The sequence below is a fragment of the Erinaceus europaeus genome, chromosome 9 (assembly GCF_950295315.1).
Source record: "Erinaceus europaeus chromosome 9, mEriEur2.1, whole genome shotgun sequence".
Classification (NCBI taxonomy): domain Eukaryota; kingdom Metazoa; phylum Chordata; class Mammalia; order Eulipotyphla; family Erinaceidae; genus Erinaceus; species Erinaceus europaeus.
This window is the reverse complement of record NC_080170.1, coordinates 93574683-93601812: the sequence shown is the minus strand read 5'-3', so window position 1 is coordinate 93601812 and position 27130 is coordinate 93574683. Positions and strand designations below refer to the sequence as shown.

At 36.3% G+C, this 27130-nt stretch overlaps 1 protein-coding gene across 1 annotated transcript in view; it reads right to left on the bottom strand.

Annotated features, from left to right (window-relative positions):
* Positions 1-27130, bottom strand: part of MORC1 (MORC family CW-type zinc finger 1) — a 167818-nt gene that overhangs the window by 100536 nt on the left and 40152 nt on the right. Inside the window, exons 9-14 of the mRNA XM_060197115.1 lie at positions 20123-20248; positions 17939-18018; positions 17182-17255; positions 12389-12453; positions 9981-10124; positions 6448-6602 (exon numbers count right to left, since the gene is read on the bottom strand). Of these exons, the coding sequence (XP_060053098.1) occupies positions 6448-6602; positions 9981-10124; positions 12389-12453; positions 17182-17255; positions 17939-18018; positions 20123-20248 (644 nt within the window). The remainder of the gene's footprint in view (positions 1-6447; positions 6603-9980; positions 10125-12388; positions 12454-17181; positions 17256-17938; positions 18019-20122; positions 20249-27130) is intronic.

Genomic DNA, 27130 nt, shown 5'->3' with positions numbered 1-27130 from the left:
AACAACAATAATAACTAATACAATAAAACAACAAAAGGGAATAAATAAATATTAAAAAAACTACACTGTATGAAGACTATAAGACTACTAATCCAGGTTTTCCCATGAACAAATTACAAGGGCAAACAAACAAACAAACAGGGGATGGGAGAGAGAAGCGATAATTAGAAGTATAAACAACAGGCTGGAATTTTCATAGTATTAAGAAAGTATTAGTAATTTTTAGGCATGATATTTGCAACACATTTATTATGTTTTCTAAACAGAGGGTTTTTTTTTTAATGAATGCTAAAAGTGCACTTATAATTGCCCAGGATTCGGTAAGTGTTGAGTTTATAATGGGTTTATGAATATCATTACAGTGTGCTCTTTAATGCTACTATTTTCTAGGTTGCCACATAAAACATCACAGACCAGAGAGCATGAAACATTGAAATGCATTTTGTCACATTTTAAAAGATTGGAAGTCCATGATCAAGATGAGTATAGATGTGTGTGTGTGTGTGTGTATGTGTGTGCTGTGTGCGCACACACATTCTCACATGTTTGTGTGGTATTAGTCCATGGCTGCCATCTGCTATGTCCTCATATTTTCTTTTCTCTCTATATATATCCACCTTTGTGTCTCATTTTTTATAAGGACATTAATAAGACTGAATTACAGCACATCTAATAGACTCATTTTAAAGGTGACTAAATATAGTCATTCTGAGATACCACGATTAATACTCCAACACGTATATGATTGCACTGTAAAGCCTTAACCCTCCTCAACAAAAAAATGTGACGTCCAAGAGATATGTCATCAGAGCCCTTGTACTGATAACAAAGAAAGTTTTGAAAAACAATAAATTCATTATCAAAGTAAATTAATATTAAAAAATATTACAACACGTGAAATCAGAGGAGACACAAGTTAATCCATAATGCTACAATAAGTTTTTCTAATAAAACATAAACTGATTATCAATGACATTATATTTAGCATAACTATGCTAGATCCATTTATTACATTAATAAGTATTAAAAATTAGATTTAAAAGGATATGATTGTTTCTTGAACTACATCAAGTTAACTTCTTTATAGTTACATCTTTTTGTATTACATAGACCTCCCCTTATGCGATGTGTATCCACAACATAAATGTGTATGTTTCTTGTGCTTTTCGGAGATCTTAGATACTTTTATTTCTTTTTTTAATCCATTTTTATTATCTTTATTTACTGGATAGAGACAGCCAGAAATCAAGAGGGAAGAGGATGATAGAGAGGGAGAGAGACAGAGAGACACCTGCAGCCCTGATTCACCACTCATGAAGTTTTCCCCCTGCAGGTGGGGGCTGGGGGCTCAAACCCAGGTCCTTGTGCATTGTAATCCATGCACTTAACCAGGTGCGCCACCACCCGGCCCTGAGATCTTAGATACTAATGTGCATCATTTTGGAGAAACAAATCTGCTGTGAGCAGCCAACTAAAGCTAGCAGATTGTGATGAACTGAATGAATGGATTCTCCCTAAATTCATATAATAAAACTTCATTTTCGATGTGACTGTATTTGGAGGTTAAGTCTTTGAGATGAAATCAAGTATGAGATGCAGCCATCATAAATAAAGTATGTTTCCTTTAAGAAGATAAGAGGGGGTCAGACATTTCTGTCTCTATCTCTGTCTCTGTCACTGGAGATTCCTACTCCATGCTGTTTTTTTTTCAGATACAAAAACACAGACAGAAATAGTGAGACAGAAAGGCATCATAACACTGAAACTTCGTTTAATGCAGTGGTGGTGGTGGGGGGTCAGACTCAAATCGGGTTGTGCCCAAGACGAAGTCAGATACTCATGATACTTCATGAGTGGTGAAGTAGGGCTGCAGGTATGGATAAAGACCTGGGAGAACTAATATAGTTTCTATTGAAGGAAGATGGGGACACAGAATTCTGGTGGTGAGAACACTGTGAAATTATACCCCAATTACCTTATAATTTCATAAATCACTAATAAAAATAAAAAAATATTAGGTTGTATCAATCAAGCTACAACTTAAAAGAGATAATGACACCATTTTATTCAAGGCTGCTTCAGTCCCTTCCTTCCTTCCTTCCTTCCTTCCTTCCTTCTTTCCTTCCTCCCTTCTTTCCTTCCTTCCTTTTTTTTTTTTTTATTGCCACCAGCTTATCGAGGGGGATTGGTGCCGGCACTACGAATCTTCAGCTTCTGGTGGTCATCTTTTTCTTTCACTTTATTTTTATTTTAAAGGACAGACAGAAATTGATAGGGAAGGGGAGACAGAGAGGGAGAGAGAAAGACACCTGCAGACCTGCTTCACCACTCATGAAGCATCCTCCCTGCAGGTGGGGGGTCGGGGTCTCAAACATGGATCCTTGTACATAGTGATATGTGCACTTAACTAAGTGTACTACTTCCTGGCCCCCTGTTTTAGTTTAATTTACTATTTTCATGTTTATTAATAGATAACACAATATTAAACTAGTGGGTATATATGATGGCAAGCTGAATAACAATACAACTTGGGAAGTTTAGGCTATAACAATACTGGAAATGATTTCAAAAATAGATAGTCTTTAACTATCTGGAGGACTGTCCTTTGGAAAGGCTTGAGGCCTATCCCACATGGCCCCAAATAGAAAGAATTAAATTAGCATAACTCTTCTTCATCCTCTAGGAAATATCATCTCCTTAGGGAAACCTTCTCTGACCTCTAGAATATGAGTTCTTGCTGACTGGTTTGCATGTGATTCACAACAGTCATTCTTTTCTGTTGGATACTAGTCCTCTAATTGTCAAGTCATGCTGTAAATTTCCAAAAAGCATAAATCATGAAGATCTGTCTGTTCTGTGATACCTGGTGAATGAAAGAATACACAAAAAATATATTTGATGTTGAGGGGCCAGGCAGAGGCACACCTGGTTGAGGGTACATGTTACAGTGTGCAAGGACCCAAGATAGAGCCCATGGTCCTCCCCTGTAGTGGGAAAGCTTTGCGAGTGGTGAAGCAGGGCTGCAAGTGTCTTTCTGCTTCTCTCCCTCTCTATCTCCCTCTCCCCTCTCAATTTCTGGCTGTCTCTATCCAACAGAGATAATAATAAAAATTTTTTAAGAGAAATAGATTTGATGTTAATATGAAAACTGTATCTCCTAATTTATGCAGAGATTCACAGGCTGCCTCATGAAAGTAGAGTTTCTCTCTGTCCTATCCAACAACAACTACATCAGCAACAAAAACAGTAATAACTACAACAACAAAACAACAAAGGCAACAAAAAGTAATAAATATTTTTAAAAATCTGTTTTTTCTATGTGTGGGTTTATATTTGGGATTTTTATTTTTATTTTATTCCACTGATCTGTTTGTCTAACTTTGTGCCAGTGTATTATACTGTTCTGATCACAATAGTGTTGTAGTATAGTTTAAATCAAAAGTATGATGCCTCCAGATTTGTTGTTCTTTCTCAAATTATCTCTGGCTAGTCAGGATTTCTTTTGTAGTTCATAGGACTTTCTTTTTTACTTCTATGAAAATGCAGGGAATTAAAGTATTGAGGTAGTGACTGATATAAATTGTTTTTAACCTTTCTATGATTTGTGTTCTGCTGGGAGAAGCTTGGGCTTACATCAGAGATTTTGTTTTAAGCATTATATGTATTCCTACACATTTTGGAAAAGTCTAATAACAAAGTTTATATGTAATTTCTTCTGTTTAAATTTAAATATCATTTGAGGCTTCACTCTTATTTTTTCCTTCCCCTCCCCCTTTATTCTAAAATGCTGATGATTAATATGTCCATTTTACTGTAAAGATCCAAAAAGTTTCAGAAGAAATAGTAACAAACAGTTGAGGCAAGACCAGACTCAGAGACAAGGAAAATATTTCTGAGATTTTTTTCAACATCAACTGTGCCAAAAAGTGAATGCCAATATGATAAATTACACAAAGTCATTATCTCTCAATTTCCCTTTCTGCTGATTCAATTTTTTTTACACGGAAACAGATCAGATTTACAGCAAATATGAAAATTTCATCTTTTATTTATAAGGCAAGATACCTACCCAGGTACTTTTTATTAAAAATGTGCCCCTGCAATATGGCTTTTAGAGTATTAGTCAAGCGTTATATAACTTCGGTTATTCCTGTGGGAATTAATAAGCAAGGACCTTCAAGGTGGACGTTAGTACAGTTTTGGCAATTACCAAATCTGACCTTGACTGCTTGACTCAGTTTGACAATGAAGTTTTGGGATGAAGTCCTAAATAAATACTCATGATTGTTATCTTTCATTCCACCTTCTTTCTAGAGGAACATCTTTTATGGAAGAATCCTTCAACCCTAAATCAATTTAGAGACAAATATGGAGCTAGGACAACAATAATATGTTAGGAATCACTAAATCAGAAGTATAGTATATTTATTTTGAATTTATTTTGTGTCTTACTCATTAGTCTATGGAAAGTTTTTGAAAAAAATTAGGTAGAAAGGGATATGAAATTGCCTAGCCTGGTGGAAGTCTGGCAAGTGGCATCTTAGCACTACAAATACAATTAACGAGAAAGCACCCCTACAACCAAGCAAATATACTTAGGGAGTCCACCATCACAACTCCCAGACAGACATGACTAAGTATGGCTCCCCTGGATAAATGTAGGTTGGTGAAAGATCACTGATTTTACCTTTAAACATAATGTCTCTTTCTGAGAATAATTTCTTATTCTAAGGATGAGCAAAATTCTGAAGAATTTGCAAAAAGAAAAGAATTAAGAAGGTTATACAAATTTCAAAATATTAACATTTTACTTTTGTGCCATGTCACACTAGCATTTGAAGAGGGGGGGAGTACATATTTGATTCATGCCTCACTCTGAAAGCTTCTGTTTCTATAGCCTAAAATAACCCTGCCAAGCAATGTACTCATCCTATTTTGAATACAGCTTCAAACAATTCCTTGGAGGGAAATCAAGTGAAAAAAACTATATATGTCCATGTTAAGGAAAAGTTATATGGACTTCTGGGAGGTGTGACGATGTTGTAATAGGTAACAGAAGTGATCCATCCCAAAACAACACTTATGTACACTTAGCCTGGTGTGCCACTGCCAGGCCCCGAGAATCTATATTTCTAACAGGATTTCAGATGTTGTTGATGTTGTTGGTCCACAGAAAATGCTTTGAGCTGATTTTAGACCTTGACATGAAATCCAGCCTTGGCAGAATATTTGTGTTCACAACTTCATTCTATATTTTTCTCTCTCCCATACTGTACTTCCCATTTTGCTAACATAAAAAAAAATTCAGGACCATGGGGGTTGGATGGTAGCACAGCAGGTTAAGTACAGGAAGCACAAGGACAGGCATAAGAATCCCCGTTTGAGGCCCCAGTTCCCCACCTGCAGGGGGTTGGCTTCACAAGCGGTGAAGCAGGTTTGCAGGTGTCTGTCTTTCTCTCTCTCTCTCTGTCTTAGCCTCATCTCTATTTTTCTCTGTCCTATCTAAAAAAAAAAAGGAAAATCTTTTTTAAAAAATTCCAGGACCAAGCAGAGTGTGTACAAAAGAAAATATTATATTTTTTTGCAAATCACTAATAATGAAAATTACAGAATAGATAAAAATAAAAAGAACAAAACAGTAATTTCATATGGAGCAATTATAAAATTTGAAGTCACCTCTAGGGTAAAGAGATAATTTTTAATGCATGAATTATACATAGTTAATGCAAATCACTAAGCAAATACTTGGTAGACTGTATATTTCTTTCCACAAGTGACAGCCTTTTAACTTGTTATTTGTAACTCAGAGAAAGATTACTTACTTAATACTCAGCATACAATCTCATTGTTCAAATATCTCTGGAGTAAGGTGATCTAAGAAGTGAAATTTTCTAAATAACTTTTTAAGTTTTTGAAATTATTTACTTTATTCTGAAATTTATATCCTTCTGAAATCATTATATTTATAACTAGTTAGATGTGCAGAGTAAGTTGTAACATATCCATAATTATTCAGGATCAAGGATAATTATTCTATTTGATATAATAGTTTATCAGGACTAGTCATGTATATCTATAAAAATGTGATACTCTGAGCTTATATACAGGAAAGTCTTACAGTGATTTTTACGAGTATCTTGACAGATAAGGAAAACCTCAGCCCACTTCCTCCATGGTCAGCTGTCACTTCACACTGCTCACTGATGATGTTTTCTTACTTCCAATTCCAAATCTCCAGCCTTCTTTGTCACAAAATACTTGGTGAAATATTTTGTGAGACTGTCTTCCTTCATAACATCCTCCTTTTTTACTTAATGCTAGAGTTTTCCTTCATGGTTTTGTACAACTTGTTACCTGAACCAGTGCAATCATTCCAGCTTAAAGAAATCACACAAGTTGATTCCCATTAAGTAATTTTGACTGTGACTATAAATATTGGATACTCACTGATTCCGGTGTCCTTACAGTACTGGACCACGTACTGTCCCATGACTTTTAGTAGATGATTATACTCTTGAACATTGAGAAATTCCTGCTTATTGTGGGACGGTTCCATGATCTCCAAGGGTATACTAACAATTCCAACTACACCGGCACCAAGTCTGTAGAAATAAATATAGATACATTTTGCGTGTGTTTGTGTGTTTGTGTGTGTGTGTGTGAAACTTAGCTAAGGAAAAAGAAATCAACTCCAGTATTTTGAAATCATTTTTTAAAAAGTAAACTGACACATGATACAGTCTAACAAGTCATCTCATATTTCATTAAATCTGTGGTGATCCCAGGTATATTTGGTTCCTTTATATACTCCACTTTAGTACATGATTACTAAATTAATATGACACCTCTGCCTAACTTGCCATGAGAATCCAGGGTATGTGGTAAGAGGGAGTCTGATTAAACACCACTAACAATAGTTTGCTTAAATAAACATGATTATCTTGTCATAATACTGGCCAGTGAGTCATAGTCTTCATCTTCACTTCTGCCCAGGTATTTCCTTATTACTGTGGAGGATCACGTGGTTCTCAGTGAATTCTATTAAGCATAAATAAGGATTGAATTATCCCATGAAAGGACATGACTCTGCCTTATGGATAAAATCAGCTCTTCACATTTTTAAATTAACACATGATAGATACAACAGGAAAATTCCGTACTGGGAAAGAACATCCAGAAATCTAACTTATCTGAGGTTTCCCACTACTCTTGGTCAAGCCTTCCCAGTTTGGAGCCCTTGTCTATCCTGCTTCTCATACCTTTCCCCTTTTTCATCTGTCTTTCCTTTGCTACTCATACTCTCTAAATCTAAATTTGGACAACATTTCTTTTTAGATGTCTAACTCGACTTCCACAGTTTAGTTTACTGACCCTCTTAAGTGCTTTTCTTTGCAACTGATGTTTGCCTTTGATATATACCCATTAATTCACTCAGTCAATTATTCAAACTTATACATGGCCTTATTCTAGGAAATAGCACTACAGTAGTGAATAAGAACAAGATCTCTGCTTATGAAGTTTCTCTTATATTGCAGGGTAGCAGTCACTAAAGGTGACAATATCAATTCAGATAGTGATAAATGGTATGAGAAAAGTAGTATGGAGGTGAGTGATGGCAGGTCCTAATTTTTATCAGAGAGTTCAGAAGACCTTCTGTGAAGGAGACTTCAAATATCTGAGTTACATATTAGAACCCACAGCCAGAAGATCTTGAAGGCAGAAGGTTCAAGATAGAGATAATGGCAAATGCCAAAATCATAAGACAGGAATGAGCTTAAGTTTTCTGAAGGACAGGAAGTATCTGGTGTGAGGTAAACACAGTGAGAAGTTAATAATGGGCAGTGAGGGATGACAGTCATGTGAAGTCAGATCACAGGAAGACTAAGGTAAGCAGATCTATTCTGAACCAGATGTATACTATACCTACTCTATTATGAAGTCACTGAGGTTTTAAGCAAGACAGTATGCTAGCTTTTTTTTTAAATCATCATTCTCACTGTTCTCACAAGACATAAAAATATGTATTTATTGGGAGTTGGATGGAAGCACAGCGGGTTAAGCATATGTGGTGCAAAGCACAAGGACTGACAGAACGATCCCAGTTCGAGCCCCCAGCTCCCCACCAGTCGGGAAGTTGTGAGGATGTGGTAGAGCCTGGCAGGGCTTGACCTGAGGAGTGCATCTATCCTGTCAGTCTCTCTCTCTACTGAGATGTTGAGCAAGGAGGGACAGGAGTAACCCCAAAGGTGTGCCCCGTCTAATCAGACTCCCTGCCTCACAAAGCACCCTGCATTCCTGATATTATGGCCATTAGATAAAAAAGAAAGGGGGAGATGTTGGAAAATTGTGAGGAGTCTCACAAAGCACCCTGCATAGGAATGGCCTATCTACATACTATGGCCTATCTACATAATCACTGTTTTGCCTGAAAGATCTCCACCCATTCCATTCCTCTGATCTATCTTCTTTCTACCCTTGAGACCCTCCCTGCCTGCAGAGTAATATTAATCCTACCAGTTAAAACCCTCGCAACAGTTGCTAAGGAAGTTTCTACCTTGCCAGCCCCTTTTGCCTTTCTCCGCCCCTTTCTTAGCCATTTCCACTTCTGACTTGCCACTTCCAGGTTTGCCCTCTAAAAGCCTTGGCTCTCTAATCAATAAAGACACTGCACTGCCTCACCATGAGTCTGTTCCTGAGTTGTCGATGAGTGAGTAGCAGCCCAGGCTGGCTCCAGTCATGTTCTCTCCGACCCAGAGAGTACACGCCCGGGAAGAGGCACCCCTGTGCTAGCCCGGCACCCACCTACAGGGGAGTCCCTTCACAGGTGGTGAAGCAGGTCTGCAGGTGTCTATCTTTCTCTCCCCCTCTCTGTCTTCCCCTCCTCTCTCCATTTCTCTCTGTCCTATCTAACAATAATGGTTGCAATAACAATAATAATAACTACAATAACAATAGTGACAAGGGCAACAAAAGGGAAAATAAATAAATAAGTAAATATTAAAAAGTATGTATTTATCACATGACCTTTTCACTAGACTTATAATCCTGGTCAGAGGGTAGTAGCTTTTCATCATCTTGTCTGCAGAACTCAGTATAGTGTCTGACATGTGAGACTACAAGATAAGTGCTTGCTGAATGAACTGCTAATTCTTTGAGGATGAGAAAGCAAAATGAGTATTGTACCTCAGAAACATTCTACTTCTCATGGCTTCTCATGACTGTGCTTTTCTATGGCTTCTTCTCAGAACTCTACATTACTCAAGAAAGCAGTTCACAGCAATTCAGATTACTAGAAAGCATCATCATCATCATAATAATAATAGTAATCATAATAATAATAATAACACTACCCTGCAATACAAAGAATGACAAAATGCTAATAATCCAGTTACATAGGAAACTGGTAAGAACTCAATATATGTAGGAACAGCACAAAATGATAATAAGATAGGTTTTAAGCCTATACGTGTGTACATATATATATATGAAACACTGTAGGTATTTTTACTTTCTTTTCTAAAAGGTCCTTACTATGCATGCATTGCTTTTGTTTGTTTACTTTTCTGACCACAGCTCTGGTCAGCTGTAGCTACTAGTGGTGCCAGTGATTAAATTTTGATGCTCTCTTATGTAACTCCTATGTACTACATGTGCTATCTTTCCAGCACCTTTTCACTGGTAAAATATTAAACAAAGACCAAGTCCATGCAGATGGTGTAAGAAGTGGTAAAACATCAAATTGCTCAGAAAATGCTTTGAAGAAATTTCCCAACCTGGGCTTTCCCTGAGGAGCATGCATGCAGCTTCACTGATACTATAAATTAGGCAGATTAATGTTCGCACATTGGTGGGAGGGGTGAAAGGAAGATGTGACAGCTGCTCACATTATGATTAACCACTCATCTAATTCCACAGACAGAATCTTACTGCAGCCTCCCTTGTTCTGCCTGCCTGTGATGCTGGAAAAAAAAAATACTTACAAGGACTTCAGTTTCAACTGTGGGCCCACTTTCTCATGCATTTTGATCAAGCGGTTATTACTGTAAATGAACATCCCAGCTTGGTTTCGGTTTTCTATGTTCACGCCGTAGAATAGAGAAAGTGTCCTTGCTCTTTTTAATTCTCTAGCATTATATTTGGAAAGAGTTTTAAAAATCATTAAGTAAAAAAATACAGTTTACCATACTGATAATAATTACTCTCGGAAAACAAACATCTAAGGAAATATATTTAAAATATCCAGGTATTTTGCAAAGTCTCATGGATACAATCAGTGTTTCTGTATAGTCAAGTCTTGCTTAAATATCAGAATCGACCAGTTGCACCTGTCAAACAACAATTTCTTGACTCAAAACCAAGTCTGTCAGTTTAAATTTTCAAGAACTAGAAAATGCCAAGGACGTTCCGAAGTGTTGGTTACTCTAATATGCACATAATAACATTTATGAAAAAAATACTTTATCTTAAAACTTCGGTACTTTGTACAGTATGTGATTTTTTTAAAACTTATAGCATATCCTCAAGCCTTCAAATAATTACACAGTATATTACACAGATTGAAATTTGCTCTAAAAATATTCTTTAACTTTTTCTTTTTCCAAAATCAGAGGTAAAGTAAAGTTAATGTAATAGGCTTACAAAGACAACATATGAGTGTCTGTTTTTCTTACTCTGTCCTCTATTATGTGTGTCCTCTATTCTTATCAGTAAAAAGTATAAAAATAGAAATTGAGAGACATGGTAGAAATAACCACAGTAACCAGAGGCTCTGGGAACTATGAAAATCACATGAATGAATCTAAGAGCCAGAAGGACAGACATGGCTTCAAATGCAAGCTTATTTTTTGATAGCCATATGACAATGGATAAGCTAATTAAATCTGAAAACCTTTCTAGCCACTTGAACCAAAGGAGAAAAATTTTAATATAAAACTAGAACCAGTTAGATGCCTAGGTAATGCTCATTTATCTTCCCCAGCAAAGAATAGTTCTTTCTACCTAATTTGTAGTGCTTCTCATTGCATTAACGAGCTTTATCTTTTCATAGTCATATATTACAATATCAATAATATAACATACTTATTATACAGAGTAAGTACAACAATCACTAATCCATCAGGATATGGCTCTATCAATCTTTCTATGTAGATAGATATATGATATGCAATATATTTTGAGGAAGTTACTAACATGAATTAATATATTAAATATTTACTAAGTGCATGTATGGAAAGGATTAGAGGGCCAGATGGTGGCTCACCTGCTTGAGCACACATGTTACAATGCACAATGACCTGGGCTTGAGCCTCCATCCCCCACCAACAGGGGGGAAGCTTTGCGAGTGGTAAAGCAGTGTTACAAGTGTGTGTCTCTCTCTCTTCCTCTCTACCACCCTCTTCCCTCTCAATTTCTGGCTGTCTCTATCCAATAATTAAATAAATAATAAAAATTTAAAATAAAGGATAAGATATGTAGAGATCACACTACCCCTCAAAAGTATCTTCTCTATCATAGATACCAACTCTACAACAAAAAAGTACTATGTAGAAGACCCTAAAAAAATATATGTTACAGAGTATAACATTCATTCTGTGATAGTATATAGTATACTGACTGTCTACAATTAAAAAAGCATTTTGCTATAAAATAAGTTCATAAGTCTCTAAAACTGGGCAAACTATCATGGTCATTATTGGAAGGGTGGGAACACGGGGATTTTGTGCTGGGTGTAGTATGGAGCTAAACCATGTAATCTTATAACTTTACAAACCGCTATTAAATTTCTAATTTAAAAATAAATAACTGTAAAAAACACTAGAAGAGGACGAAACTTATGAAAAATCCTCTAAAGTTTTAAATGCTACAGGAGGGGCCTAGCAATGGTATACGGTATAGTGTGCAAGGACCCAGGTTCAATACCTTGGTTCCCACCTGCAGGAGGAAACTTAACAAGTGGTGAAACAATGTTGCAGGTGTCTTTCTTTTCTTCCTCTCTTTCACCATACATCTTAATTTCTCTTGTCTCCAAAATAAAGAAAATAAATAAAAATTTAAAAATCTTTAAGAGCTACAAGATACAGGAAAAGTGAAGCTGTCAGCTGATTTCCAGAGTAGTTCACTTCTTCATTCAGACTATAGACATTTAAATTAATTTTCACTGTATTCATACATTTTAACATTATTTCAATATATTGTGTGCATGCATTATCTGCTTTATGCATAGTTATAATATCTTACACTGAATATGTTGTCTGGGTATATTAAGCACATTATGAATAATATCATAAGATGACAGAGACAAGTTCACAATAGTCACCAAATCTGTCTGTTCAAAAGTCAAAATTTATTGTAACACAGAAGAGAGGATTCTGGCAAACGTGTGCTTTACCTCCGTTTCTCTCTGAGAATCTTATGCTTTGCTTCTACATCTTCCAAAGCTTTCTGCAATGCATCCTGAATAGCAAAGACCACAGTGACATTAAATTAACAATAAATTGAACTGGTATTTATTTCTTATTATCAAAATACTTCACATAAGTAACAGTAATAAAACACATTGCCTAAACATTCAGTACATACTTGTTACAACAGCTAAGAGAACAACATGTCCTAACCTACCCATTGCCTTTCAAAGCATGTTTTATTCAGATCATTTGATGTCCACATCAATTTCAGAGAAAGAGCTGGTGCTCCTTGTAATAATGTCTTTCACAGAAACTGCATGAAAGCTTGGGAAAGGTATTCAATCAACCTCAATTCCTATTGTTGTCTATGAGAACAAGAAATTCTGATTCATGTGATCATTAAGGTTTTATAAATATATAATCTATTGTTATAATGTGTTAAGAAGAAAGATAATTAGTCAGTAGTCAGAAGAAAAGGTCTTCTTCATATCAACATCCACATACCCTAAACTACTACACCCTGAACTTCCCCTTTACAGGACACTGCATTCTTGTTTGTTTATTAGTGATTTATAGAACTATAAAATAATAAAGTTATAAATTCACACAACTCCTATCACCAAACTTCTGTTTCCCTACCAACTTCAGTGGGAACTACCATAGTGTTCCCAAGATCACAGATAAGGGTTGAACGTGTGCGTGTGCATGTGCGTGTGTTGTGTGTATGCACGCGTCCCATTTTTATTCACTGCTACCGGCTTGCCTTCACTTCCATTCTAAGCCATGCCTCCACTTATTACAACTTCAAGGTGTAGGGCATTTTATTCTTGGGCATTCTCCCCCTCCAGAGTGTCTCAATATCAATGCCCACTTCTCTTTCCAATATTCTCTCTTATACTGTTTCGTTCACTACTCCATTTTGTACGTTGCCTCTAATCAGGCAGAAAAGAAAAAATCATCATTAGTATTTCACAAATAAGAATAAACTTCTAAAGTGATCTTTGTATCCAATGAAAAGTGGGCATTTCAGTTTGATACCACTGACTGAAGACTATTTTCATGTACTTTAAAGCAAAAAAAAAAAAAATACTATATGGTTTCTAGGCATTTCACTTCAAATTCAACCACTCAATTGCCTTGAGGAATTTAAGAGGTCAAAGAGCCAAGATCTTCCTGCTTTGTTCTCTTTTCTGTGTGAAAGAAACTACTGTGTGTCAGAGCCACAAAGCCGGTGGTTATAGAATTCCTAGTCCTTTCTATCAACCTACTCAGAGCAATAGAGCAAAGAGGAAGAGATAATTAATGGATTAAAATAGGAAGAAAACAAAAAGATCCTGGCCCACATATACTTCACTCACATACATAAGGCCAAGGAAACTGAATTCTTAAGAAGCAAGTAACATACATTAAACAGATGACAATAAAATGGGGATCCTTTTAAGAAAAAAAACGAAAAGACAAAAAGAAATAATATTAGGAAATAGACTTGGAGCATTATCATGTGCTACTCTCTTATTTTAATTCCCTAATCATGACTCTTAGAAACGACAGATTTTTTTCAAGGAAAGAAAGGGAAAGCTCTGGGAGAAACTTGGACTTTCTGTGGTGTAGTGCATGCATCAAAGGAAGAGGGGGAGGACTGCAATGGTTGGCAAATCATGGGTGTGTGGATACATATCAAGGGGAGAAGAGAAATTGTACTCACATGCCAACAACTGTCTTTTAGACAATCATTTCCCCAATAAAATGATTTTTTTTAATTAGAGATATTTATCAGCTAAAACCTGGTTCTTGAAAATGAAATGGCAATTTATGAAAAAGATTCATTTTTTGACTCTACTAGACTATCCCATCATCTGGGGACCCAGTCAGGGAATCCTTGGATTCCCACACAAATAGGATGGGCAAGACCTCTAATGGATGCCTCTCTCCACCATCCCTAGTCAATTTCATCTGGAAGTTCATCATAAGCCCTTTTTGCGGGTCTCCCCAGGACCTTGTCCTCACCATAAAGATCAATGGTAGGGACTGCCCCACTCTCTGAAGGGAGGCTGGGTCATACTGCCCTGCCACTTGAGGAACACTGATCCTGAAATGTGTGCAGCCTAGAATGTTCCCAGCTATGGCCATGAACTGTGAGGTCAGAACAATAGGAACTCAGAGGTTACACAGTCTCCTGTGTTAAATATAAAAATATATGGGTCCTGGGTCAGGTAGATGGAATAAACCATTGATTTTATTCATGGATTTTTTTTCCGAAGATTGGGAGCTACTCTCTATTCCTATTTTCTAGCCCCTTTCTCTACTCTGACACCATCTTCTCAGACAATATATTTTTAAATTTTTTTCCCTTTTGTTTCCCTTGTTGTTTATCATCGTTGTTGTTATTATTGCTGTCATTATCGTTGGATAGGACAGAGAAAAATCGAGAGAGGAGGGGAAGACAGGGGGAAGAGAAAGATAGACACCTGCAGACCTGCTTCATACCCGTGTGAAGTGATTCCCCTGTAGGTGGGGTGCCAGGGGCTTGAACTGGGATTCTTAAGCCAGTCCTTGCACTTTGCACCACATGCACTTAACACGCTGCACCACCTCCCAGCTACCCAGACAATATTTTAGTACAACTCCTTGTTAGCTATCAAACTCAAGCAAAAACTATGATAGTTGTGGGCCTCTATGAACATGTCTAAAATGGACTTCCTAGCTTCTTTTCACCCTAAGATACCTTAAGATTCTCATTTCTCTATTTCTACTTTTTGTTTCTTGTTCATTAATCATTTTCCACCACTTTATATCAAGTCACCTTTCAGATCCAAGTTGCAGATGCTATTATGATTCCATTCTGACTTCTCTGGGCAGACGACCTCACCAAGTTGTCCTGGAACCTCTCCTCTCCAAAGCCCTTTCCCACTAGGGGAAAATAAAAATAGGCTGGGGGTATGAATCAGCATGCCAATGCTAATGCCCAGTGGAAAAGGAATTACAGAAGATAGAACTTCTATCTTCTGCACCCCAAAAAAAGAAATTTGGTCCATACTTCAGTGGGAATGATCAGGGGATGACCAGAGGGCTCTGAATTCCAATTCCATTAGGACCCAGAAAGAGAAGAGGAAGAAGAGAGGGACATTTGTACGTGTGACAAATGTACACACATTCCTTGGAAAGGAAAAGATGACAGGATCTTAAAATGGGCAATTACATATAAATATAGATAGATAATTGTAGTAATAATAGTTAGCCCACATCTATAACTTTAGGAGAAGTACTGTAGCTTACTACAGTACTTGGAGGAATGAGGATTCAGAACTCTGATGGTGGATATAGAGTTATACCCCTATTATCTTGTAATTCTATAGATCAATATTAATTCACTAATAAAATTAAAAAATATTCATTTATTTTTTTCTGTAGAAAATGGGAAAGGAAATTTGAAGTCTATACTTTTTTTCCATGTTCCTACTATTTTTTAAATTTTTTTAATGTTTTCTTTTTTTTTTTTATTGGCTAGAGACAGCCAGAAATCGAGACAGAGGGGTGGTATAGAGAGAGAGAGACAAAGAGAGAGACATGCAGCACAGCTTCACCACTTGCAAAGCTTTCCCCCTGCAGGTGGGGAGCAGGGGCTCAAACCCGGGTCCTTGTTCATTGTAGCATGTGTGCTCAACCAGGTGTGCCACCACCTGGCTCCCCTACTATTTTCTCTTTTAATTTTTTGTAAGTAGCATATACATGTTAGTTAATGAAAGCTTTACTCTCTATTTTCGATAAAAGTTAGAGAACTTACAACACATATCTATAGCAATATTCTTTTGTCTCTTAGTTGCCATGCATTATAATTAATAATAATAGTCCTTTATAACTATTTTACTCATGGGCATAGTACAAGAATTATAGAGAATGTTTATGAACTGTGTGGAGTAACTCACAAGACAAAAAAAGCTTTGTAAGCTGGAAGCACTGTTATTAATATTCATAATTACAGTACATAATTCTGAGCACTAGAAAGAAGGATTGCTTATTAGTCTTTCCCTCTCTCTCCCCATTTGTGTCAACAGGGAGTTATAATTTGTAAAGATATTTTTGAGGAGACTTGATAGGCTAGTTTTCCCTATTAGTTTTTCTTTCTTTCACCCTTTGTATATTATTTTACGCATTATTTTATTTTATTTTAAAAATATTTTTGTGTACTTATTTATTTTCCCTTTTGTTGTCCTTGTTGTTTTTTTATTGTTGTAGTTATTATTGTTGTTAATGATGTCATTGTTGTTGGATAGGACAGAGAGAAATGAAGAGAGGAGGGGAAGACAAAGAGGGGGAGAGAAAGATAGACACCTGCAGACCGAAGCTTCACCACTTGTGAAGCGACTCCCCTGCAGGTGGGGTGTCTGGGGTTCGAACCAGGATCCTTAAACCGGTCCTTGCGCTTTGCGCCCCCTGCGTTTAACCCACTGCGCCCAACTCCCGTACTATTTTATTTTATATGCTATTTTTCTTTTCATTTAAAAGAAATAACTTGTGATGAACATTCCTTTGCTGTTATGATCTCACTCCATGTTTTGTTCACACTTTGTTCAGTCTCAGCTTTGCCTTCACTTACTGAGCTTTCTTTCTTTACTCTGCACTCATTTATTCTATTTACCTCTGTTAAAATCAGCTTAATCTTCTGAGCTTGTCTATGTGTAAAAGTGTTAAATGTGAAGTGATAAGAGACAGTCAGGTACAAGAAAACAAAAATGTCACTGTTCGCCATTTTGGGAGACTACTGTATATGCCATACCTTGTCAGGAGAAGACAGAGAAGACTTGTCAGACTGGTTTACTTGGATCTGTGTTTCTCTCAACTTGAGTTCAGCTAGAAACAGAGACAAGTCTGTTATAGTAAAATGATATCCTTTCAAGCAGTCTTAAGTGAAATATATATATACAGTCCTGAGAACGGTAAGAATCTGACTAATTCAATAGTCTCTAAAATCTGTGAAAAAATGGATGCAGAACTATTCACTACTGAATCAAGCGGGAAGGATGACTTTGTCCTTTGTTCTGGGAGAAGTGTATTTGTAGGATATTTCTACTTAAACTGAATTTTTCTTTATGTTTTTAAAGTGGGTGCAGCAAAATCTCTGAAATAATACAAGTCAGCATGATGACAACCAAGGTCTCTAACAGGTATCAGTCTAGTTTCAAAGGTGCCTGTGATTATACTTACAATAATGAATTGTATTGTAACTAATCAAAAGAGAGAAGACTGTGTTATGTAGTTCCTTTGAGGTAGGGTGCACATTTGACTATTTGTGGTCATTACAAAATGCCTACAACAGTGCTTGTCTAAGAATAAGTATTTGACATTTAGTGGATGAATGAATATTAGTGATATAGACCATAATTAACTACCTACTGTCGACAGCCATACCACCCTGAACACTACCGATCTTATCTGATCTCAAAAGCTAAGCAGGCTTCAGCCTGGTTAGTACTTGGATGGGAGACTGCCTGGGAATGCCAGGTGAGGAAGGCTTTAAAAAAAAAATTGCATACCAATCTTCACTGCTTCTTCCAACTTTTTAACTTCATTTTTACATACTGCTTTAAAAGAAGATGTGACATACTGGTACTTTCTGAAAAAACAAAAAAGGATAACATAATCAAGTTAGGACACCATTTAAAACTACTGAACATAGTTGTTGTCTTTTTTTTTTAATGATTGTTGTCTTTAAGAAAGACAATTTCAAAATTGAAGAGGTAGTTCATAAGTAATATAAGGATCAGACTAGGCAGATAGCAAAATGGTCATACAAAAAGTGCACAGAGGTAGGGAGTCAGGCTATAGCACAGAAGAATAAGCTCACATGGAGCAAAGCGCAAGGATCAGAGTAAGGATCCGGGTTCAAGCCCCCAACTCTCCACCTGCAGGGGAGTCACTTCACTAGTGATGAAGCAGGTCTGCAGGTGTCTATCTTTCACTCCCCCTCTCTGTCTTCCCCTCCTTTCTCCATTTCTCTCTGCCCTATCTAACAATGCCAACATCAACATCAACAAGAATAACTACAACAATAATGAAAAACAACAAGGGCAACAAAAGGGAAAATTTAAAAAAAATACAGAGGCTTGAACTGGACCTTCTGCTTCATGCCATGATGCGCTTAACCTGGTGAGCCACTGCCCACCTCCCTAAAACATTTTTTTAACCCAAACTCAGTAAAAAAGGAATAATTTGAATTAGAAGGTAAAGTATATTAACTGACTCAGGTTCTCCTTGATATTTTACAGGAGAATGTGATAATGAAATGGAGATCTTATTTTATTTTTTGTTACCAGAGTTTTTTTACAAGGCTTCATGCCTGCATGATTCTGCCATTCCAGGCAGACTTTTTTTTCTTTGTTAGATAGTAGAAGATGAGAAACAGAAAAGGAGAAAGAGAGAGAGAGAGAGAAGGGGAGATGCCATAGCACTGCTCCACTTCTCATGAATCCTCTCCTCTGTATGGTGCTCCCATGTGGTGGTCAGGGCTCAAATTCGGCTCCTCACATCATATGCTCTCCTACTTAAGATGAGCCAATTTCTGGCCCCAGAAATAGCACTTTAACACATACTGTGGAGTTATTCAAATTTATAAAGAAAATCCAGAATTGGTATACTTCATTTTTTGATATATGATCTGTAATATAACTTTTTTTTATAAAATGAGTTTTTTTAAATATTTTATTTTATTTATTTATTCCCTTTTGTTGCCCTTGTTGTTTTATTGTTGTAGTTATTATTGTTGTCGTCGTTGTTAGATAGGACAGAGAGAAATGGAGAGAGGAGGGGAAGACGGAGAGGGGGAGAGAAAGATAGACACCTGCAGACCTGCTTCACAGCCTGTGAAGCGACTCCCCTGCAGGTGGGGAGCCGGGGTTCAAACCGGGATCCTTATGCCGGTCCTTGTGCTTTGCACCACCTGCGCTTAACCCGCTGCGCTACAGCCCGACTCCCGTAATATAACTTTTTTAAAAATTAAAAGTAAAACTTCTGAGGAATCCACTTACCTATGACTAGGACATATAATTCAAAGATCAGTAATTTTTAATATCAGTTAATATGAGTGGCTGATAGGTCCCAGGACAGAAACTTTTTTTTTTTCATAAAATAATGTGTTAGAAGAGAGGCCAGGCAGGTGACTCACCCGATAGAAAGCACGTTACCATGTGTAAAGACCACAGTGTGAGCCCTGGACTGTCACATGGTGTGTCATTATGGCTAAATATTTGCTACATCTGATTATATTTTCAAATTTTCCTTAATGAAGTTTGAGGTCTACTTACAATGCAAAAAAAAAAATCTTACTATTGAATCAACGTTCTCACTAATAATTTGAGGGACAGGAATACATGTTTCATAAATAATAACATTAAGAAAAGAATTAGAATAGGGAGTTGGGCGGTAGTGCCATGGGTTAAGCGCAGGTAGCACAAAGCGCAAGGACCAGCATAAGGATCCCAGTTCAAGCCCCCAGCTCCCCACCTGCAGGGGAGTCACTTCACAAGCACTGAAGCAGGTATGCAGGTGTCTGTCTTTCTCTCCCCCTTTCTGTCTTCCCCTCCCCTCTCCATTTCTCTCTGTCCCATCCAACAACAACGACATCAATAACAACAATAACTACAACAATAAAACAAGGGCAACAAAAGGGGATAAATAAATAAATAAATATTTTTAAGAAAGAATTAGAATAACTGAATTACCTAGGTCTGTAGAGACTATAACAGAGGTGTTTTGTTTTGACTCGTTTGGCCTGAATGAATATTCTCATCCTAGGGTCAAAATATAAAACAGATGTATAGGCTCTGAATGACCATCTTTCTGGAAAACTAGAAAAGAAAATATAAAAGGTCACACTGTACAAAATGTAATAATGGCATGCATTTGAGAAGAAAAAAACTTGACCAGACCATATGGGAAGAAACAAGAAATGCTTCAGGAGCTTCTAAACCTAATGACACAATCAACATCAGCATATCCTAAAACATTCAAACACGTCATTAAAGGATCTCTAAATACAGGTGCATACTTGATTAACCTACAATTATAAAAAGGCAGATGTATTTATTTGAGAGGGAAAACTAGAACATCACTCTAGAACAGGTAACACTAGACCTCATGCTTAAGAATCCAATTACTATCTAGAACCAGAAAAGATCTAGAATTGTCAAAACAATCTTGAGAAGAAAAACTTCAACTGGAGGCATCACACTCCCAGATCTCAAATTGTAATATAGGGCCACTGTAAATCAACATTGCCCCCCCCCAACAAAGTGATATAAATATTTAAAAATACACTGGGGGAGGCATTGTTTCATAGAACTTCTGGTGATGAGTGCAGTGTGGAACTATACCCCTGTGATCTTACAATCTTGTAAAATACTAAATCATTAATAAAGGTAGAAAAGAAACATAAAAATTTAAATTATAACTACTATGAAAATGATTTATTTTTCAAACTATATTTGGTATAGATTATGAAGGTGATATTTTTTAACTAGAAAATGGTCTAATCTACCTCATTATATAAAAGAAATACCTAATGAAGTAACAACCTCGAGACAGGATTTTTTTTCATTTTCTTGAAAAATTTTCTTCCAAAACTAGAAGATACTTTCAAAATCACAGTGCCAGTGATAGAAGGAACTGACTGTTCTTGACTAAATTATTTTGTAAGTTCAGAAATAAAATGATCCAATTTTCTGAAGCAAAACAAAATCTTGTCTAAAGAACAAGGCCAGCAGAATATCTCACTTGGATAAGCATGCCACTTTTCTTGATCCAGCTACAGTCCCAAGAAAGAAGGAAGCTTAGGAGCTTCTGATCACTTGCAAATTCTAGCTACCAAAAGGTAGGAAAGAAGGAAAGTGGGACAGTAGGAAGAAAACAATTCCAAGAAGATTTCAAAACTGAAGAGGTGGTTCAGAAGAAATCCAAGGATTGGACTAGGGAGACAGCAAAATGATTATACAAAAAGACTTTCATGCCTGAGGCACCAAAGATCTTAGATTCAAGCCCCAAACCCTATACCATGATAAGCCAGAGATGAGCAGTGCAATAGTAAAATAAATGAATGAATAAATAAATAAATAGAAAGTAAGAATCTCTGATGTTATGCTCAATTATAAGTTTCCTCTGGTGGGATCTCAAAACTATCAAAAAAAAACAGCAATTTCTTTTTTTTTTATTTTGACTTTTGTTTGTTTTCCAAATTAATTTTTTGGGGGTGGGGGGGTTGTGTGCACACCAGTTGTTTACACATAGGTACAATTCCACATCTCCCCTTGAAATGTATCTGCAAAACGCTCTCCCTCCCAACTTAAGTCACTTTTCACCTTGTAATTGGGTAAAAAGAAGAATGTTGGGCTACAGAAATAGCTCACTGAGTAGGAAATGTGCTTTACAATGTATACATCCTGGATTCAAATGCTGATACCACATGGGAGCACCATGGCACTAGCAGAAGCTCTGCTGTTGTGGTATTCATGACTACCACATCATAAATACTAGTACATTTTTAATGTGACTAGAGAAATGGTTTGTGGGACCAGGTGGTGGCACACCTGATTGCGCACACAAATTATAATGAGCAAGGTCCTGGGTTCAAGCCCCTGGTCTCCACCTGCAGGGCGTGGGGTGGTGGGGGGAAGAGGCTTCATAAGTGGTAAAACAGTGCTGCAGGTGTCTCTTCTGCCTCTTAATCTTCCTCTCTCGATTTCTCTCTCTTTATCCAAACTAAATAAATAAAGATTTAAGAGAGAGAAATGGCTTGCACTAGAGTGCAGTGCTACAATACTGTAGTTCACAGTCAGTATGCCAAATACTGCACAGTCAGGTTAGTTCCTCACCAGTTAAAAAGAAAAAAAAAAGTTCCCCTGGGACACTAAAAACATTCCAAGGACTTTTGACATTATTCAAATCCTTTTCTGATCCTCTAGATCTGAAATTGCCTTAGGGCTAGTAGCTCCTTCATTTGACAAGCTTCAAAGCTAACATGGGGCTGTCACTTGACGGAAAAAGTCAAAAGTAATTCAGAGTCAAGTTTGAGAATTTAGGAAATACTGTGAGAGCTGAAACTGTGTTGGGGGAATTATAAATTGGAATAGCAACTATAGAAAGTATCCTGAAAAAATTAAAACTGTAATTATGAGCAATTTCACTTCTGGGAATATATCAAAAGGAAATGAAAACATGATATTGAAAAGATATATAAATATCCATGTTCATAGCAGCTTTATTTAAAATACCCAAGATATGGAAACAACCTAGCTATCTATAAACGAATGAATGGATTAAAGAGTTGTCCCATACAAACACACACAGAGAGAAATATGAGCCAATCATAAAAAAAAAAAAATTAAGGAAATCCAAACATTTACAACAGTGCATAAAGACCTTGGAGGAATTGTGCTAGATAAGACAAATATAGGAAGAAAAATACTGCATGATATAACAAGTAAAATCTAATTTTTAAGCGTAGAAAAACAACTTAAACTTATGGTTATTAGTAACAGAGGATAAGAGAAGAGGAAACTGATGAAAAACATTCAAGAGTGCCAAAATTTTGCATTATAAGATACATTAGTACTACTAATATGACATATAGTATGACTATACTAGCACTAATTTAGGAAGTGAGACTTTCATGTCTGAGGCTTGGAAGTCCCAGGTTTAATCCCCGTACCACCATAAACCAGAGTTGAGCAGTGCTTTGGTTAAAAAAAAAAATTAAATTAATGAAATAAATAAAAAATAAATTAAAATAATAAAAAATACTTTTAAAAAAGGAAATGAGTGCTAAAATTTCTCATTGCGATATTTTTTCTTTGTTCATTTCTTCTTTCATTTATTTTTATTCTATTTTTATGAGAAAATGAATGTCTGAACCTACTGTGTTAAACATTTCACAGTGTATATAAATCAAACCATAATGCTGCATGCATTAAATATATGCAGTAATATATGTTAAATATTTCTCAATAAAATAGAAAAATATTTTCATCATTATAGCCAACTCTATAGATTAAACAAATTAATTAATGTATTCATGTACAAAGCTCTCAATACCTACTTCATATGAAAAACAGTAAATGCATGATTTTTAGATAAATATTCCACTTTTGTATCAGAATGTTATTTGTTGAATGAATAAATTATTCCTTAAGAAGCTATATAAACAATAATTACATAGTTATTTAGAGTTATTTTTATTTAGTTATTTCTTCTTCTTTTTTTGTCATCAATAGGGCTTCGCTACTCCAGGTGAACTTTCTCATACAGACTTACTAGACAAAGAGAAATAGGAAAAAATAACATAGTTCTGAAATTTCTTCCAGTGCACTGGTGACTCAAACCGAGGTTACATGTAGGACAAAGTAAGCACAGTATCCAGATAATCTATCTTGTCAGCCCTCAAAGTGTTCCTAGTTTGATTTAAAATGAACACAAAGCTGCCTATACAATGAGTGATCACTTTCAGTCATGATGCTATAACTCTTTATAAATATTTGGGGGATGGAGACAAATATGTATGAAGTCATCAAGGTTTCTAAGATCTGAGAAAAAAATATTGTTAAGAACTGCTCCACATTTCTTTTCCAAGAGGGACAGCATTTCACACTAGTTCTATCCACAATGTCTTTTTTTCTGTCTCAAACTTCACCAGAATTGTCAGTAGCTCTATTTTTTTTTAATTTTTAAAAATTTATTATCTATTTATTGGATAGAGACAGCCAGAAATCAAGAGGGTGATAGAGACAGAGAGACACCTACAGCACTGCTTCATCACTCGCAAAACTTTCCCCCTGCTGGTGGGGACCGGGAACTTGAACCTGGGTCCTTAAGCATTGCAACATGTGCGCTCAACCAGATGCACCACCACCCAGTCCCAGTCAGGAGTTCTATTGATGTCTATTTTTTTCTGTTTAACTGGTGAAAATAAACTAGAAACTGCACACAAACACACAGGCACGCATACACACACAGCACAGAATCACATGACAGATATGAGGAAAGAAGGTAGCATTTTAAGCAGGAAGTGACTTGATAAATATGGAACAGGACAGGAAAGGATAGTTTGTTTTTATCCCCTACTCAGTAATGCATAGTTTAAATCTAACTCAATCTTCAACTATGGATGAGGGCTCTGTGTGGCCTCTTTATTCTCACAAATGTCCCCTTTGTTTTTACTATTTTAAGTCCTGCTCTTTCTACAGTATATCATGAGTGGATGGGTGTATTGTGGTCATCAAACCATTAAGGGTTGGTCAGGAGACAGAAAAAAGAATCCTACTGCCGAGGTCATATCTCCTTTATCTACCATGTTAAGATTCTGTATTGTTGGAGTTTGATAATGTGATTATTTGTAACCTACCCAGATGATTCCTTTAACTGTATCAGTTTTAAGAAGTGCTGCCTGACAGAACTGTTGAACAGGCTGCATATACAGTGGGCTATGAGAAAAAAAAAAGCAGCAAAACTACCTCTTATAGGTGTTTTGGTCTAGAACATTCTCTACATTTATTCACACTGGCTACAAAGGCAAACACCCTTCTGACCCAACCATTATGCCACCCTTTTTCATGCTCATGGTTGAGAAAAGAGCTCTAACTTCTAGTTCCTTTTTGGAATATTTTTAAATTGTTACATATTTTTTTATGAAAAGACTGCATATAATAACCTAAATTGTCTTTTTTTTTTTTAATTTACTGCTGCCATCCCCATAAGATCTCTGGAGGATTCTGAGAGTTAAAATTAACATGGCTTACATTATCTAAAAAGTAAAGAGGTGTATAAAGATTTTTAATTAGTTTAAATTTTGAATCATGAAGGGGCTACCCAAATTTAACCTTATGATAGATTATACCTAGGAGAAACATCAACTCAAAGAGGTAATTTAAAAGAAAAGTTATAAGCTAGGCAAAGTAATGGAAGTATTTCTGCCATAACTACATTATGGCAAAGAGCACTTTATAACAATTTGAAGCTGTAACTTTTGATGTGTTCCAATCCAGTTCACTTAAGACATAGACTGGAGACATTATAGAATGCTACCCCAGGACTGGCGATTTCGAAATACACTTACTTAGCATAAAATTCCAACTCCACTACTCCATATTGTATTATCATTCTCAGAGGGTGTGTGTGTGTGTGTGTGTGTGTATTTTGTTCTGGGCTATGATAGAGTCCAGGAACATGGCAGGTCCCTTTAATGACAGCCAATTCCAGGACATGCCTTCTTTGTTTGCTTATTTGTTCAACTTGTCTAGACTTTTTCCCCACTTTCTCATAAAGCTGTCTGTGCACAATATTTATACTACAAGAAGGTATTATTGCTGAAAAGTAACATAAAGGGCATAAGGAAATCACATGCACAACATATTAGTGAGATGGTCAGGTGATATGACCCATAAAAGGGGGAATCAGGAGAAATGTATTAGGGGACATCAAGACAATACAATTTAAGAATTCAAGATACACTAAATATAGAAACATCTTTTAAAATATCCTAACATTCACTCTCTCATGCTAGGAAAGATCTCCAATGATCTTTAGGAATGGAAATCAGAGGAACTGAGGGGAGGCTTTAGTCCTATGTATCTTTCCTGATCTCTGCCTCTGTCTCTTTCTAAGAAATTCAACCTGGTATGGTAAAGCTCTGGGAATACATACAAAAAGAATTTCATGAAGACAAAGACAAAATACCGCTTATTGCCACTTCTATTTAGCTAATTAGTTAAAGCAAAATAATGTGAAAAAATAGAAATGAAACCCCAAAACATCACTATATGCAAACAGGTTACAGAAAAATGTAATTGAAAAATATAAAATTCAGTAAATAGTGAGATACAAAATCAATAATCATGAACCAATTACTCTTGTATTTCACATTAACAAACATGTAATTTGGGAAAGCAATGCAGATGAACTTGAATATATGATATAATATATATATATATATATATATATATATATATATATATATATATATAATAACCTAGGGAGAGCTATAGGAGTTATGTAGGAGGAAGGAGAAGGCACAGAACTTTGATGAAGGGAATGGTGCAGAATTATACCCCTAATTATCTTTTAATCTTGTGAATCACCATTAAATTACTAATAAATATATAATAGTAGAACAGAAAGAAAACAATCATATGTCAGTTTTGGTTTTGCTCCCTTGATGCTCTTTTCAGTATCCATGCAGGATTCATATTCAAATAAATAACTTCCTAAAAACTCATGTCTGGGTGAGTCAGGCGGTAGCATAGCAGGTTAAGCACACGTGGCTCAAAATGCAAGGACTGGCAGAAGGATCCTGGTTCGAGCTCCGGCTCTCCACCTGCAGGGGAGTCACTTCATAGGCGGTGAAGCAGGTCTGTAGGTGTCTTTCTCTCCCCCTCTCGTTCTTCCCCTCCTCTCTCCATTTCACTCTGTCCTATCTAACAATGACAACAACAATAATAACTACAACAATAAAATAAGGGCAACAAAAGGGAATAAATAAATATTTTAAAAATTCATGTCTGGAACTTTGGTCCTTGTCCTTTTATTGGTGAGTTACACAATACATTTAAAAAAAATTCTGAAAGTTTACAACAGCAAAAGGCAAACGGGTTCGTGAAAAGGGAAGTAAAATGGAGAAGGGACATCTGCAGAAGGCCTGCGGCAGAGATAACAAATAGTAAGACCATCAAAATTCTACTAACAAG